This window comes from Brugia malayi (genome assembly GCF_000002995.4).
Source record: "Brugia malayi strain FR3 genome assembly, contig: Bm_v4_ChrX_scaffold_001, whole genome shotgun sequence".
In the NCBI taxonomy this organism is placed as follows: domain Eukaryota; kingdom Metazoa; phylum Nematoda; class Chromadorea; order Rhabditida; family Onchocercidae; genus Brugia; species Brugia malayi.
This window is the reverse complement of record NW_025062479.1, coordinates 20007549-20025789: the sequence shown is the minus strand read 5'-3', so window position 1 is coordinate 20025789 and position 18241 is coordinate 20007549. Positions and strand designations below refer to the sequence as shown.

At 29.2% G+C, this 18241-nt stretch overlaps 2 protein-coding genes across 2 annotated transcripts; one reads left to right on the top strand and one right to left on the bottom strand.

The window, feature by feature from the left end:
* Positions 1-871: 871 nt before the first annotated feature.
* Positions 872-10990, top strand: Bma-ptrn-1 (Prion-like-, putative; the record flags this gene model as incomplete). Its single annotated transcript, XM_043075506.1, has 27 exons — positions 872-925; positions 1240-1335; positions 1656-1757; positions 2110-2226; positions 2354-2439; positions 2798-2937; positions 3365-3475; positions 3626-3686; positions 3902-4044; positions 4131-4271; positions 4472-4511; positions 4939-5008; positions 5198-5379; positions 5640-5712; positions 6041-6142; positions 6217-6319; positions 6677-6870; positions 7167-7412; positions 7553-7741; positions 7883-8012; positions 8360-8514; positions 9041-9213; positions 9290-9407; positions 9720-9831; positions 9960-10069; positions 10295-10467; positions 10858-10990. 27 exons carry the CDS (start codon positions 872-874, stop codon positions 10988-10990), a joined length of 3354 nt encoding a protein of 1117 aa, XP_042931440.1.
* Positions 10991-13626: 2636 nt separating this feature from the next.
* Positions 13627-16918, bottom strand: Bm9205 (Uncharacterized protein; the record flags this gene model as incomplete). The annotated part of the gene is made up of 3 exons (XM_043075505.1): positions 13627-13679; positions 16019-16124; positions 16787-16918. 3 exons carry the CDS (start codon positions 16916-16918, stop codon positions 13627-13629), a joined length of 291 nt encoding a protein of 96 aa, XP_042931439.1.
* Positions 16919-18241: the final 1323 nt, after the last annotated feature.

The following is an 18241-nucleotide window of genomic DNA, read 5'->3' as shown; positions in this document are numbered from 1 at the left end:
CTAGCTGATGTGTAATAAAATGAGTCAGCTGACATTAGAGCGCTCATTTTTCCGCTTATAATCTCAGTGGATTGATTGTTGGAAAAATAATCGCACTGGCCAATTGTTGCATGCTTAAACAACAGTTTATCTATCAAAAACCGTTCATCTCAATGCTTATATTTATATATTTCAAATTTTTTCTGCGTTATTTGCCGAACTTAATATAAAATTGGTTTTTTACGCTTAGGCGAGGTTGTTCTTACCTCTTCTTTTTGCCTGTGCCCAAAATTATTTGTATGTTTCGACGTGAACTAGAAAAAAAAAAAAAAAAATTACAAAAACTACTGAAGCAAAATGATCGATAATTATGGAAGCTTAATTTCAGGATAATTTTGTTTTTAATATTTCCACTATTTTTTAGTCTTTGCTCATCTGTCAGAGCGATAAATGGCGTGAATTATCCTCATATTAAGTTTCTACAATTATCAGTCATTTTATTTTAGTATTTTCATTGTTTTTCATCCGAAATAACATTCGATATTTTAGTAAAAAAGACCATTGTGCTAGTATGTCGAGTCTTTTGTTCAAATAATACTTGACTTTTTATTGTAAAAGCGGCTGATTCTATTTCAAATTATTGTTCAAAAGATGTAATTGATTCTACTTTTTTTTTGTCACGAATTATCATATTTTAATAATTTCCATGCTTAAATTGTGGATTTAATATTAAAAAACATTTTAAAACTAAATTTTATGAAATTTATGTAATGTTAATTATTACTGTTTTTCTCTCAGTTTTTTCTCTTTTTTAAGTTTTAGTAGACGGGTGGCTGCACTCGTCAGCGTGTGGCTTCGGGTCACTGGGGTCGCATTAAAACGAACAAGAAGCATGGAGGAACCGTTACCCGGGATCACTCCCATCAATTGTTATAATGTTGAAAAGGTTTTTGTTTGGAAATTTCACATTTAAATTTAAATCAAAAATTATTCGTTGGATTCAAAAATCAATTAATTAGTTAGTTAAGCAGCACTGTAGTCGCATTTTATTTTGTTCTGTGTATTCAAAATAAAGAGTCCTATAAATGGATGGAAAGAATTAAGTACAAGAGTCGAAGTATTGTTATAAGTGTAAAAATCATAAGTAAAAGTTTTTGTGTTAAGCAATGAAGTGAAATGAATGGGTTGGTTCAATATTCTTTCTATCTTGCGTTCACATATTATCTCAGTGTAAAATTTACTATTGTGATAATATTGAAGGGTAAATTAAGTGCATCGGTGAAATGGTTAATTGGACATGTTTACGGAAGTACTGCTCCTGATCTTTTAATTAAGCCGATCAAAGAGAACAGCAATGTTAGTACTTTATACTGTGTTTGTTCAAGAAGAAAATTTTAGAATCAAAGTACATTTTCGTTCAAGTTGAATTACATTTCAATTACTTTTCGTATAACTAGAGTGCATGAAAGAGTGCTTTATGAAAAGTTAGAATTCAACTCTGGTTCGATTCAACAGCAATATTTCAGGCAGTGAATGAAGCGAAACATCTAGATCATTTGGCTAATGTAAAAGCATATGAAAATTATAGCAGTTTGTTTAACAAATCGTTTTTAGTTATATAAAAAGCCAGTTTTTGTACTGTTTTTTACAGTTTGGAAAAGCATGTCTTTTTTCAGAATACTTTTTGGCTGGAAGCAGCCGTAGTGACGGGTTTAACTAATGCGTCGTTGTACAGTAATGCTGCAGCTAAAATATTTAAGGACCAAAGTCTTCTTAATGTAAGTTATGGTCAATAATACTATTTTCAGAGGTGTAAATTGTTCTTTTTATATAGTATGTTTTGAGTCACATAAAACTGTAAAGATTATATTGGTTGATGTAACATATAAATGATGCAAAGACTTGAATCAAATGTTGTACGTGAATGCTAAATGTTATGCTTTGGCATATAAGATCGAGAAATCTTCAGTGAGATTCCAAATATTTGAAATTTAGAAAGATGCTTAATAATTTACTGTTACTTTTTTCTGAAAATTTGTTCTTTTTTCTTGTTATGCATGAGAAAATAACTTTTCCTATGAATTCAAGACTTTATCCATTTGATGACTACAGTACACTGTAAAATTTCAGAAACCACATAGCGTTGTACTTCGAGCTTTGGCAAGTCATTCCATTCCAATCACGTTATCCGGCGAAGAAGCAAATATCACTGAGGCAATGCTGTCAACTATTGAACCTTTTCATCAGGTTGATCACTTTTGAGATCATTTTAATATCCCTTTCAATTAGTTTGTTTAAAATTTCATTTTTTGTCGATGTTATTTAAAACTAACAGGTTTAATTTTTGTCAGTTGGAAACTTCCAATTTTTTCAGGCTGCCCATTTGGCAGTAATGGATTCTTTAATGATTGCACATATGCGATCCATTATTACTATTGATAAAGTGGTAGAAGCTGTCCAGTAAGTAGTTTTTTTCTTTTGTAGTATAATTAGAGTAATGTAAAAAATGTGGATAAAATCACATGGATTCGTTAATGAGCAGAATGAACAGAAGTCGGTGTGGAAATAATTTGGATTTCTTCTGTCTAGAAATCTCTTCCACTTCCATTTTCAGTCCTTCGGAATAAATGAATTATTTGGTAGGTTATAGCTAATACATCAAAAGATCAAAAAACTATTCCTTCCTCTTTGTTCACTGTGAACATGCATTCCTATAACTGCCATGAAAATATGATAGCTATAACAAAATAAATGACGAAATTTATTTTTGACTTCATCGTTTTTCATTAATTGTCCATTTTTCATCTGATGCTTGTAGGAATTACACAACTGTTGATAAACGAGAAGAACCAATGGATAGTGTTGATGCATTGCTGTTTTGGATTAATAAAATTTGTTTATTGGTACGAGATGACATGGAAAAATTTACTATGATGAATAAAAATTCTAGAGAGCAATGTAAGTCTTTTCTCAGACATATAAAATTTTCTATTTGATTAAATTGTCCTCTACTGAATATAATTGCTATAAATGTTGAAAATTTTTCGTAAAATAAATTTTGAATTCTGAAATTAATTGATTTAGTTTATGATGTGGAATGATGGGAAGAGAAACAGAAGCTAATTGTGCGTGGGATTTTAGGCCCTTGTCACTTCTTCAGGATGAACATCTTATAAACTGTGGAATATTTTCTTTGGAAGATTAGGTGACATCGTATCGATGTAATGAATTTGAAAGCACAAGCTTGACCATGTGACATTTTAATATATTGAATACAGTTTGGATTTTTTATATTGTTATCTATGCGTTATATTTTTGAGTGGACTAAAGTATGATTTACTTTTCTTGTTAACTCTCTGTTCCTGTGTTATTCGAAAGATTTCAGATGGGTCAGTGGTAGTGCCCGAAATGGAAGATCTATATGAGGATATGTGTGATGGCGCTTGCATTTGCGCACTTGTTGGATTTTATCGACCTAATGAAATGATCTTACGAGGCTTGTTTTTCGCTATATTTATAGTAATTTGAAGTTAACTATTCTTGATCTTAAAATTTTTATGCCAACAGAATGGCATTCTTTTGTTTATCTAAAATTTTATTAAGCACAGTTCGGGAACAAAAAGGCTGAATAACCATTTTTTTAAAGACGTTTGTTTCAACGATCCAATGAGTCTTGCCGATTGTCAGTACAACTTAATGCTCCTTAGGTAAATCGCTATCTTTTCGTATTTCTGGCTTTTCTCTTCGGTTAACTTCTTGATTAGTCTTTCCGTGATTTAAAGCTAAGTTGTTGATCTTGCTTGAATCATAATTGTTTTTTTTTTTTTTTAAATCTTAAATCAGATTTAGATTTTATGTAAGTTTTTATGAATGGTACCTTTGAAGGATATGTAATATTTTTTCGATTTTAAAAATATTTTAGGGAATTCTGTTCCCATCTACCATGGAATCCATTTCACTTCGAAATTGAGGATATTCTATACCTTCATGAAAGTTTACAACCAAATGTAAACGCCTTTTTAGCTGATCTTTTTCAAATTTTCGAAGGAGATGGCGTAAGAAATGGTAAAAAATTTATACGAATTCCCTGAATAATTTATATAAAAGGATTTGATTGCTGGCTTTTGACCAATATTTTTTTTCTGTTATAGTTGGAAGTCCTATAGAGGCATCACCTCTACGTGCAAGATGTTTCGTACCAGTAAATGGCATACCTAATTTACGATCGCAAACTGCTCCAAATAAAGTACTTAATCAATTCAGATCTCGTTTCCAACCTGAAATTTCACGAAGTAAGTTAATATTCGTTCTTTATTATCTTCGGTCTTTTCTCCTGTCAGTTCATTACTACATTATAATTTAATCTACGAAATAATTCGATTTATAAATGTATTTGAAAATGATTACTGAAGTGAAGAAATTTGGCAGTAATTCCAGTTTTTATTGGCTCTGAAATTTTTTCATATAATCAGTGAAAGATTTCTTATTTTAGCATTTTCTGCGATGTCTTCGGACTCACTAATGACCAATCGGTATGTAATCTTTTGCATGCTGAACTTTTAGTGTTGTAATTTTTCTCACTTTTTTCCTACTTTTAAGCAGCTGAAAATTGATCAGAAGTATGAAGTGCTGTTGAGAAATATCATTGATTATTTTATCAGAAAAATAATAAAGTTTTTCAAGAAAATAATTGTTCGTTATAGTGCTAGATTCTTGCTTGAACAAGGAAGTTTGTATAGAGCAAAAGATGATTAACAGTATCTTCAACTGACTTAAGATGTTATTAATAAATGAGAACTACTTTCAGTGCTGATATAATTTCTAATCTGATAATTTCAATTCTGATCTGAGAGACAAAGAAATGACCGTATATGGTTTATATTTCGGTAATTTGAAGAAATGAGTTTTCTTCTGATGTTCGGAATTTGTTCAAATAGTATTTACTTTATATAATTGTAGCTCGGGTGAATCAATGAAACATCATTATCAAAAGAATTTTGCTGGCTCTAAGACCAACTTTGGTGAATTAGTAAGTAATATTGTATTATGAATTCTTCGGTATCAAAATTGGGAAAAATTGATTTGATAGGATAAACCATATGGATATTTGTGTTGTTACCTTGATGAACTTTTGGAGGTTTCTTGGAAGCGCATTATAGAATGTTTAGTTACGATTTTCCGCAATTAAATATGTGAAGCATTTTTTTTTAAACATTAGTTGAAAATTATATATTTACATTTCTTTAAATTTTCGACGCAATGTGGCGATCATGTTAGCGGTACGGATGGTTTTTCGCAAGGAGGAACATACATTCGCAGTGATTCAATGCCAGCTGCAAGTATACGTTTGGCATTGGAAGAAAAGCGACGTGAACATGAAAAAAAGCGTTATTTGAAAACGTATGTAAAATAAATTGATCCTTGATATGTTAGAGTAAGGTAATCTTGATATAACTAGTAAGATAACGTAATATAAGTGTTGGTTATGAAACCGGTGCAAATTATATGCAACATCTTTTATTTCTCTTATCTTTGGACTATAAATGGAACTTGTAATTTCATAATCCGTAGGATAAGTTTTAATTCTTGCTGCTTCAAAATCCTTGGTGCAAATGTAAATTTCAGTTTTGGAGGCTTTTTCATATGAATTACATTTTTAGAAATCAGAATGAGTCAGAGCGTGCACAGAAACAGAAGGATGCATTCTTCACACTTATGCAGCGTCTGGAAAAAGTACTCTTTTATTTTGATTTTGAAGGTGGTAATGTCTTGGGTCAGGTTTTGCGAACCACTTCTTTTTACCAAATATTGATCGAATAAAAATTTGAAACAGATTAGTCACTGAGGCGAGTTCGGTTATCTATTTCCTCTATGATCATCAGCTTGCAGTTGGCGATACCAGTTATCATTCTATAAATAAAGTATTAATTTTGATTGTGTTTTGAAGTGTTTCAGAAATGGATCAGTAACATTTCAGAAACAAATGGAATTCTTTCAAATCAAACACAGAGTAATTTAATGTTGACAAGTCTCAAGTTTTAAAGTTTGCGTAAATTTTCAGGGTTCCGATGCACGATCACGTGCAGCAAGTGAAATAGGTAGCTCTCAAACACACCAATCAGAAGAATTATCTTTCTTGAAGGAAACTGTACAGGATTTGAAGGTATGTGATTCTTGTACTTAATTGTTCAAGTTTATTTCACTTTTTGTAACTTATTTTCTCTCTTCCCTCTATAGAAACGACTTCAAGAGATGTCGGTACAGCAGGAGCATTTGAGTCGTCAGGTAGACGAACAACGTCAGATGACACATGCCATTTCTCAACCTGCTATCCATACAGGTATTCATTGTTTTTTCCGTCATAATCATGCAATTTCTATGTATGTGGATTTTTTTTTCTTTTTGTTTTTTAAATAGCTGAAGCAGTCAATTAGTGACAAGTTTGTCTTTTATGTAGATCTCACCTAGTTAAATTATTACTAGTAGATTTTATTCTTAATATCAGACACTTTACTCTCAGAAATATTAAATGCGATTTCTGGGATTTCTTCCTGATCATATACAACTGTGTTATTACAGAATAAGTCATTTTTTTGCTCATAAAAGAACAAATTTCCAATAATTTGCTGTAAAAATCATGCTTATCTAGAAGTAAAAGTTTTTAATGACAGTGTTTTGTTGTCATTGTTTCTTGCAGAGTTTGGTTTGATCAATGACGCAAATCACATGCTTAATGGTTCTTATGCAACTCTGCCACATAATGCAGTAAAATCGATGCGTCAAGCACAGCAGCATACTTACGCAACACCTTATATGACTCCTGTAGAACCACAGCTATTCGGACAGTCTACATCAGATCAAAATCAAACGTTCCCTACGCATCCACTGCAGGTCCCAATTCTATACTTCAAATTTCAGGAATTCTTAGAGACCTAAAATTGGGGAAAATTTTTTTTAGCTTCAGTAAAATCTAGGGACTAATGGTTTATCCCTTCTGATTTCCTAGAATATTTAGTGATTCACCGGTTACTTTTCAGTAATAATCTTACCCATTTCTCGTACCTATCTTTTGTAAGAGATTTGTGGTTTATTATGAGTGATTTGCATTTCTTGACTTTAGCTGGTTCAAAATATTTGCTTTCTCCTGATTTGACTAGTGACGTCAGTGCTGAAATCGTTTATTGCAGTTGCCCCTGAATGGATATACCAATCAACCAGACTATCAGTCGACAGTGCCTGTGTATGCATCTCAGGTTGTTCATGGTTCTCAACTATCAACACCACAGTATCAACTGAACCTGGATGGTTCATACGTTTTACATTCACAGGATACTAGTACACATCCTGCTGTTGGCTCACCATTTGTGCTTACTAATGCTGTTGCTAATTCCACTGCAGTTGCACACAATACATTTCGACTTCATCGGAATGATGTTAGTTCTGGTTTTGCTTATCTTAGTCCTATTTTGGTGCGAATTCTTTATATAAGTTTAGTGTTTTGTAGTTTTCGGACTTTAATTATTTTCAGCTTAGGTTTGTTCGATTCATCTATTTCCCCGTAAATTTTTTTTAGGCATCGTCGAGTCGTTTGGATCCATCGCTTGAAATAAATCGCAATTTGACAAATTGGGGTCTTACGTATAAAGCGGGGCAGGTGATACGGCCACAAAGACGTACTTGGGAAAATAGAACATTTACGAAAAGTGAAATGGATCTATCGAATCAACCTGAGTTCTTACCAGGCGTTCCTTCACAGCTACAAGTACCATAACTTTTCTTCTTGATTGAATCCATCTTAATTTTTTAACACTGGCGTTTCGTTACATGAATTTCTTTGGTTCTGAGATACCGAACGAAAGTTGTTGGTTCAAGTTTTGAAACTTCAAACATTTTATTTTCCTAGAGCCAGTCATCGGAAGCATCTGAAAATATAAATGGTGTCAAAGGTGTAGAGTCCATATCCTTGCATCAAAGAGAACCTAATGTGCTGCAGCATCTTCAGCAAACCGATTTCGATCCTTACACCAAGCAGAGTAAGCTTTTTTTTTCTATTTTTGCAATATTTTCAAAATTCTTTTAACGTACTTGAAGTTGCATGCATTTATTATACTTCTACATTTACTGGTTTTTATATTAGAAATTTTAATAATTTTTTGGATAGATTTCTTTTTACATGTATTGCGATGTAAATATATGTGATCATAGCTCACAGCCTGTATAAATTAGGAAATCTCTTCAACTTAGCTTGCGAATTGATTATTTTGTATGTTCTGTTCTAATTATCCTTTTGAAAAGGGAATTTTCTTATGTAGCTTATGTTTTTTACATGCCTGAATAACAAGATTCTTGGTTGCTATAAGATATATATTTTATATTATAGAAGAAAATGATAAACCTGGGCATCAGCAAAGCCCACCGAAAGATCCCATTTCATCTACAAATGCCGATGTACCTTCTCTACCCAGAAAGCTTTCATCTACGCGTGCTTCACAGTTCATTGTTGATGATGCAGCCGATAAACCTGTTATCAGCGTGGTTAGTCAGTTGCATTTCTAGACCATTTAATTTCATGCTGTAATATTCTATAGAAGAATAATTTAAATCATTAGCCAGTGGCTATTTTTATCAGTTCTATAAGTAACCTCTTCTTTAAATTTTATCGTTGGTAGAATCATAACTGATTGTAAATAACAACGGTTACTCAATGTAGGAAAGCTGTGGGACATTCTTCCCAGAAGTTTCAGCTTGAAAGGGCCCATTACCACAGTCGATTGGATAGGGTTGTGCAATTTGAATTTAAAGAGGGATATTTTTACAAAAAAAAACATATTGATTGCTGCTTTCATGCTGATTTTTCGAGTGTGGATATTTTCACCACATGTGGGTATACTATTGCTGGTGTTTATGATAATAGTCGTGTTTTTAAGAAGCGGCCTTCTCCATAATTTCATTTTTTAAATTTTGGCTGAAATTTCATGTGTTATATATATGTGAGCAGTTTGTAATATTTTATAGTACTTCTAGTTTATAGTTCTCCTTAGCTTGCTAGCATATTTTATAGACTCCCGAAATGGAAGCAAAACGTGAAGCTTTGTTAGCGAAAACTTTACGACGTCGTGAACAAATTGAACAAAAAGTAGGGGAAATTGAAGCTAAAAATGCTGAACGTAGGCAAGCTGAATTGGAAAGGCAGGAAGCTGCTGAACAACGGAAGCGTGAGCGTGAATTACAAAGGTCATTTTTTATTTTCTAGTCTTTACTAAGTTTATATTGGCGAAACAGGAAGTTCACTTCACTTATTATATGTCAGGCAGAGAATATTAGATGATTACAAGCGTAAAAAGATGGAAAAGGAGTTGGAAAATATTGAACTGCCTAGTGGTCGAGGATATAACCAACTGTCTTTAGTACAGCGACCGAAAAGCACGGTTATGTTTTATTCTCATACTTCTATTATTTTAAGAAAATGAAAAGAAAAATCGATAATATTATTTTATGAAAATTCTGCCATTTAGCCGTATTAAATTTAATCGGAAAAGGTGGGAAAAATAAGAATGCAGGAACGGCAAAAAGAGAAAGTGATCATGAGAAAGTGAAGATGTTTTTTTTTTTTTTCTTTTTTTTTTTAAGGGTAATGTTTCATGGAATAATATAGGCTTCTATCTTCAGCTTATTGTATTCTTCATTTATCTCTTTAATTTGTGATAGTTTACAAGAACGAATTTTTCTTTTCTTTGAAGATGGAAGGAACGAATCATCGAATAAAGCGTTCAGGTCGACCGCAAAGTAGCTTTGAAGAGAGTAGTGCACCATCATCAGCTCGTATTCCTGTACCAAGTACTGCTGAACCAAGTAAATGTCATTGCTCAGTTCTCTGTGAGAGTGTGCTTCTAGTATTTGCTTATTATTCACATAGAATATTCGATTACTGTGTTCATTGTCCATTTATTGTTCATTTATTTAATGTTTTCCGGTTACAGCACTAAAATTGTTTTCGAAATATGTTCATAAGTCTAATCGATCAATGATTATAAATGCTTTGCAATATTCGGTATTCCCTGGAACTGTTTGGGATAAACAGCGTGCTGAAGTAGGCTGTTTTTGTTTTATTTTTTTTTTTTTTTTTGTTTTGAAACAAGGGTGAAACCTGGATTGCGTATTTTTGATGAATTTCAGATAGCTCTAACAAAATACACTTTAGTGAAAACTGTGCAGAGGTCTTTTGACGGTTGCCAAATGTCAGTTTTAGTTTTTTATTATAACATAACGTCTAATTTTGCATAGTATACCTGGTATGCTAATTGACAATTTTTAGGTGCTTGGTGAACTGGCAAAAAGTGACAGTAAGCATTTCCTTTTGCTGTTCCGGGATCAAAAATGTCGCTATTTAGGCGCATATAGTTGGGATCAGCAATCAGATACCGCACATCGTATTCATGGAAGAGGCCCTAATATTTGTCATGAGTCGATGATAAATCTTATGTTCAAGTATGCTTTCTTCTTCGATTCATATTTTAGGGTATGCGGTGCCTCGTTAGCATAAGAAGGACATTAAGCACTAAATAAATAGTAAAGCCGAATGCAGGTATCGTTCGCAGAAGTAGTATTACTATATTCAACAAGTTTTAATTTTATCTCTAGTTAACTAAGGCGAAATGGTACGACGGAGCAACCTGTAGTCACTGTTTTTCTGTGATTTTGAAAAAAAAGAAAAGTTTTTCCCCTCTTTTTGTTCACTGCTCAAGGTAGTATCAAAGTAGACTGCAAAAGTTTGTCCCGTCCGATCATTGACGTAAACTGAGATCGATTTATTATCGGTTATCGATCCTAGTTCGTCCTTTTCAAATTATTGATTTGATTACTTGTTTGTTCTTTAAGGTATGATTCGGGGGCGAAGAAATTTTCGCAGATACCAACAAAGCATCTTTCGGCCACAATTGATGGTTTTACATTACAAGATCATTATATGCAGGGTCCAAAAATTCCACACAGTAACAGCATTAACAGGTAGTCTTCCGAACAAACAGAACTGCCTTCTGTTTTTCATTGTTATTGGGATGAAAGACGGATAGTACTTATGATGACTTGATGAAATGAATTTTTTGATGTGCTGTTGAAATATTATTTACAAATGCTTGTATTGACATCCATGTCTTCCTTTCTATTTCTATCTTTCCATCACTAATTGATATAATTTATTTATGTTTATGGGTTAGTTTGATGATGTGAATTTTGTTGGTTGGAAATAAATTATTCACTTAGTCTCATTTTCTTCCCTCCTAACTTTAATTTTGTGCAAAAATATTACTGTAGCTTAAGTGTTTTGATATATGAGAGGAATATGCAATTAATTTCTTGTTGCTTATTATATATTCCTTAAATTTGTCGTTTTTTCAAAATTGTTATAAAGTTTTCCGAAATTATTACTTCTTTTGCTGATGATACATTTTATCAATTCAATGTGGATTATTTATTTATTTGAGTCAGAAAGACATTGAAAATCTTTTGCAACTTTTGACTTCTCTGCCCTTATGACATTGCTTAACTGATTAGAAAGATGGCTAATTATATCGCAACAAAATGGAAAAGATTAAAAAATCTAAAAAAGCCTGAAAATTTGAGTTACCGAATTATGTTATGGTAAAAAATAAAAACAAAATGATGAAAGAATGAAAAGTGGAAGAGAATACAATTGCTTACGCACTAACGGTTCCTTTCTTTCTGTGACACAGTTTCTGCAAAAAATTCTTTTTTTTTTTTTTTTTGAAATAAGTGAAAAAATAGCTATTTGATGACAACGAAGAAGAAAGAAGTGAAAAGAGGGGAAGGATTTTAATTCTGTTTTTGTTTTCTCTTTCAAGGTGGTCAAGGAAAATGGTCAATCTTAAGTCACCAAAAATATAACATTAATAATGCCTTCTGTTGATGATTTTTAAGTAATGCCGAGAGTAGTTTATTATTATAGTATCATTACATCAATTTTCATTATATAATTATATTGAAATTATTGCTTACTTTGTTAATTTTCAATTTTTTACTTTCATCAACTTTTTCTACTTTCTTTGTTTGCTATTCTTGAAATTCCTTATTTCTTTTTCCAACTGAGAACTAGCAAAATTGTCATCACTTGTAGTAATTAATTAGCCTCTTCCTATTTTCTCTTTGTTTGTCAGCTATTTTTTTGTGTACTACTTTTTTCTCAGATTCATATTCAACTCTTATTTTTGTGCTTTCTAATTTAAAGTCCAGTGATAATAATTTACATTTATCAGTTATACATACATACATATATATAAGAATTCCAAATTTCTGTTTTTCCCATCCTCTAAACTGTACTATTTTTTTATATGCATTTATTTCCTTCCCCTTCTTCCCCTCTCTCTCCCTCTCTGTCACCATGCTTCATACTCATTCAGTTTTTCCTTTTTTTGCTAGTATTATTAACTATTTAATTTCGTTTTCTTTTTTTTTTTTCTTCGAATATAAAGTATTTGAAAATAAGAGGAGAAGATGGAGGAACAAAACATGGCATTGAAATGATTAATTTTATTAAAAATTATCCCTTTTCTTTTTTTGCTATCAACTTCAATGGAATTTGACCTTTATTTGAAATTTAACTGAAGTAGTATAGTATTGCTAGTAACTTTTTTTTTCCTTTTTTAATAAAATTCCTGAATTAATACAACATAAACCAGGAAGAAAAAAAAATTTTGCGCTACGTGTCATACTTATCACGTCATTCATCATTTATTGGGTAGGCGTATTTTGCATTAGTACGATGAGAAAATTTAATAATTGCTAATAACTTGTTTCACTTTCACTATACAATGCAGTCAGTATTTATTAAGGTGAGGAGCTAAAGACAGGTAATTTCATCTCTTCCTTGTCCTCTCTCTCTCTCTTTCTGCATTTATCAGTTATCACATCATTTTTCGTTTTAGTTTTTAAAACCTTTCACACACTGAAATTTCAATCAGTAATTGTAACATTTTTTAAATATTTAACAATATGAAATCTAACAAAATATTTAACATTTAAATAAATTTTCAATTAATATTTTTCATGCGCCTTGCATAATAAATTTTATAACATTCTTCATATACATTTCCCGTTTTTTCAAACTTTTCCATATTTTTGTACCAAATATTAAAAAAAAAAAAACAATAAACAAAAGAAAGACAAAAACAAAAAAAGAAGAAAAAATATTAACTTATTTTATTCACAACAATACATAAAGCAAAATGTAAGGAAGCTCAATATGCCTGAAGCGATAATATATTATTTGTAATATTAATAATAATTTGTGATAATTGATAAAGATGATAAACCATAATTATGATAGTGATAATAATAAGCAAGCTGTAATAAGATAACAGTCAAAAAAAAAATGAAATAATTGATTGGAAGAAAATATTTGGTTCTGATTTTTCTTTTGTTCTGTTTTTTCACCGCTTCTTTTGTTAATCTTGGAAATGGTTTATTTTTTGTCTTTTTTTTTTGTTTTTTTTTTTTTTTTTTTATTTATTTATGTGAAAAGAATAAAACAGAAGTTGAATTTGATCATTGGTTTTACGTTAACTTCTTCATTCCGGTTTCCGGTTGTTAACAATGATGACACGGTTGTAAGAAAAGAGAAGGATCGGTCAATTAAAGAAGATGTCGTATTTTTTCGCTTCCTTTAACTTTAGATGAAGCTGTTCCTGAAACAAAATTTTTCTTTTCAAAAAGATTGTAATTTTAATTAACTAATTTTAATTCATTGTTTAGTTTTTTTTTTTATTTCTAATTTCTATAATTTTTTTTTTTTTTAAATTTTGTTCTGATTCAATTTTCTTTTCTTTTGATATCATAAATGTGAGCTACTATATATATTTATACACTAGTTTTCTTTTTTTTTTTTTCAACTTCTACGAAATTTATTTTGCAATTAGTTTTTCTGTTTTTAAATCCTTTAATTTTGATTATATTCCTTATTCATTTTATGTAATACAAAAAAAAGAAAAAAAATTTTTAACAAATGATTAACTAACTAATTAATGAATTAACCAATTGTGAAATCTATTTCGAGAAAAATTAGTGAGAGAGGGTGAAGGAAAAGTTTTTGGAAATTATAAAATTATAAATGGAAAAGTTTATATAAGATCAATTCTTTTAAAATTATTTTTTATTAATATAACTTTATTAACATCATTTTAAATTAACATAATATTTCATTTTCCTTTTCCTTTCTTAAACTTTAATTGCATAAAGTAATGGATAATTTGCAAAATAACGTGTGGAATATCACATTACACAGAAATGTATTTTTCCAAAATATAGAAAAAAAAAAGATTATTGTCAACATGGTTATGCTGATACTTTCTCATTAATAAACAAACAATTGCAGTCCTTTTAGTAAATTGAACATGTTTATTGTTTTGATGAATAGCTTCAGTGTTTTTGATGAGAAAAAACGAGAAACACTTCAATAGCAGAAAGGATTGCAATTGTTTTTAGCTACACAGCCTTTTTTTTTTTTAATGTAAACATTTAGTTTCTTTTATTGTATTTAAAATTTGATAATAAATTTCGTTAATTAATACTAGTCATTAATTAATTAGAAAAAATTAGAAAAATAATTGTCATTAATTACTTCGTTTATTTTCCTTTCAGTAAAAGTAATTAATGATTAATTTGCGTATTGTTTTATCAACATAATATTTAAATGAAAAGAAGTGTTTTTTTAAAGCTTTTGAGTATAAAAATCTCAAATTTCACGCTTTATTTAAATATTCAATGTGATGACAGAGGAATGGAAAAAGAAAAAAACGAAATAATTTGCTAAAATGGGAAAAGGAAAAAAAATAATAGCTTTTTTTCCTTTCATTTCATTTTTGAGAAAAAAATATCATTCGTGCACAAAGAAAAAGGAATACGAAAAAAAATATCATTTTTTTTTTAAATAATCAAAAATTGAAAAATCAATTAAAATTAAAAGACTAAAGAAATTTAATTGATTTTATGATAATCTACTATTAATTATAGATTATCATAAAATAAATCGAATTGTTGTTGTCGCTGCTGTTCTCGTTTTTTCTTTTATTCACATTTTCTTTTTATTTATTTATTTGTATTCTATTGTTTTTCTACGTGCGTCTTTTTTCCGTGCTGTCGCAAAAATTAAATTAAATCATTGTTCATGAAAGGAAAGAGAAAAAAACTTGAAATGCATTTTGAATCAAATTTGAAATGAACAAACAAGTAGTAAGTTAATTTGAGATGACTGAAGTAATGAGAAGAGTAAAATGCTATTTTCATAGTGCAAAATTTTCAAAAATAAAAGTCAATAAACAAACATTAATGAACATTTTAAGAATCATTAAAGGAGTAGCAAGCGAAGAAAATGAGGACAAAAAAAAAGAAAAGATTAAAGGAATTTAGCTGATTTTTGCGTTCTTTTCTTTTGTTATTTTCATTTTTTTTTTTTTTTTTTTTGGGGAGGAGGGAGGTAAAAGGGAAAAAGGAAATGGACATTTGATTTGGATGTTTTTTTTTTTTTTTTTTTAATTCATTAGATTATCGAAAATTTATTCATCTTTTATTAAATAAAGCTACAGAAAGAAAGAAAAAAATTTGTTGTTGCAAGTTTAAATTTAGAGTTTATAGAAACAGAAAATTAAATTAATAATTCTAATACTTATTTAAGTTTGATGAAAATAATTTTAAATTAATGTGCAATATTTAGCAGCAACTGTTGTGACGATAAAATTAATGCTGTAAGAATTGTTTTTGCAACAGCATTAATAGTAGCATTAGTAATAGTAGTTGTTGTTATTGTTGTTGTTGCTGTTATTTTTATTGTTATAGCTATAGCTGTTATGACTACAATAACTTTGTTTTTTTTATTACCACTATTTTGATCAATTAAGTGAAAATGCTTAATTGCACAGTAATTATTATCAATTTCTTCCGGAAATATGGCATTCTTTTTTTTTTTCGCATTTCCCGGGATTTCCTTACATTATAAGAAATGTCAGTAATAAACAATGGTCAATAATACCTGGATTTTTGCGATCTAGTAACATCTCGCGTGCCTTTTCATTAAAACCACGATGTGGTGCGGTAGTTGTTTGAACATTTTTTTTTAAACTTTTATTTGGCATATTCTGAAATTAAAATGAAATCTGAATGAAATGAAAACATTTTAATAATTTCACTAAATTTTAAATCACCTAATAATATGCAAGTATTTTTATTAGCTAAAAAATAACAAAACAAACGAAAAACAGAAAAAAACTGCGATAATGTTTGATTAGCAAATAAAAGAAGTAATTAAAATTTTCTTTATTCAATTAATATCTGAAAAAAAAATAAGCTATTTATTTTGTTTGCTAAAATTAAGAAAAAAAGAACAACTGATTGATGAATTTAATAGGAAGAACCAATTGAGAAATTAGTAGATATCCTAAATAAATAACTCATATATCATTATTAGTATAAAGTAGCAAAATTGCAATTAATTTATGCAAAAATCAATTATTTTAATTCATTATATATTTTGATTTTTGATTATTTGTTCATTTTTTTATGTAACATTGAAGTGAATTCATAAAACTGTTAATCACATCATATTAAATGGAAATAATTACTGCATTAATTGGACGGAAAATTATTGCTTTATTAGATTTCTTATATTTTATTTCTTACTTTTTCGTATTTATTTATTTATTTAAATTGCAAATTAAAATACAAGTAATATATAATGCTTTTACTAGCATAGAAAGGTATATCTTATTTATCAATGCAATTAGAATGCGACAAATCTTACAGGTAATTTATCGGATGTAGTTGACTGTGATTCCAATAAAATTCCTCGAACTTTTTGACTGAATCCACGATGTGATGTTCCATCTTTCTGTTCTTGTGTTGTATCATCATTAGTTGTGTTTGTTTCCGTCATCGTTTTATTCAAAAATTTAATTAAAAATTTTTAAAAGATGAAATGAAACTAAGAAAAAATAAAATTCTCGTGAATATTATTTATTTATATATTCTTTTTTTAACTCTTTAAAATTCTTCCACGTTTTATATGAAAATTTATTTTAACATTTTTGTAACTTTCTTATTCATTGAAAGAACGCAATTTTTTTACTCACTAACATTTTTAGTTTATATATCAAAATTAATTTATCATAAATATATATAAATTTTTTTTTTTGAATATATACAAAATATATACATATATATACATGTTTTTATATTTCTATGTGAAAAAAAATTTTCATAGTTAATTCGTTTTTTCTTCACTTCCTTCTTACGTTTTTGCTTTCTTTCTTCTTTATCAAAAAACAAAAATTTTTCAAAAAGCGCAAAAGAACGGAAAAAATGTGAAATTTTTACTCAGTCAGTTACTGACGGGAGCAAAAAGATAGTAGAAAGTGAAGGAAACCTTCTAATGCTACTTTGTAAACAAGAAAAACTTTCTATCTGTCCATCGATTAACCTATCTATCTATCAAACGATCTACCTATTTATCTATCCATCGATCAACCTATCTATCTATCCATCTATCCATTTATCCATTAACCAAACAGTCCATCTCTCCCTCTGTCTCTTTAGTCTGTACATCTTCATGATGACGTGATGAAGATATAAGGAAATATTTACATTGAATTAATCCATTGTTTCCATTTGTTTTAAAAGCATATATATCTCAGTAATAATTCCCTGAATACAAATCTTAACTAGTTATACTTACTTACTTTCTATCCACTTTTCTTTTTTGTTTTTAATTTGATTTTAAAATATAATTGAATTAACTAACTTATTTCTAATTATTTGATCAATCAATTAATTTTGTCATAAAGTTTTAACTTTGTCTACCTGATAGTTTTATGTACTTTTCAACCTTTATAAAATGACAGCAAATTAAAATTTAATCTCAAATTCTTAGAAAAATTGTGTCATTTTGTTATTAAAACAAATTATATCAACAATTACGATAATATTGCTACTTTGGAATATTGAAATCAATTCAAGTATCTATTTAAAAAGAAAAAAAAAAGAGAGGAAAGAAAAATAACTAATAAAATTAATTTGTTTATCATAGAAGAAAAGAAAATGTATACTGTATGACTAGAGAAAGGAAAGAATAACAGATTAAATATACTGTAGCTTTTAACAAAAAAAAAATAAACCAAATTCATCTCTTAAATAAGATCATTTCACGAATATAAAATATACCTTGGGGAGATGAAAAAACGAAAAGCAAAGAAGGGATTTT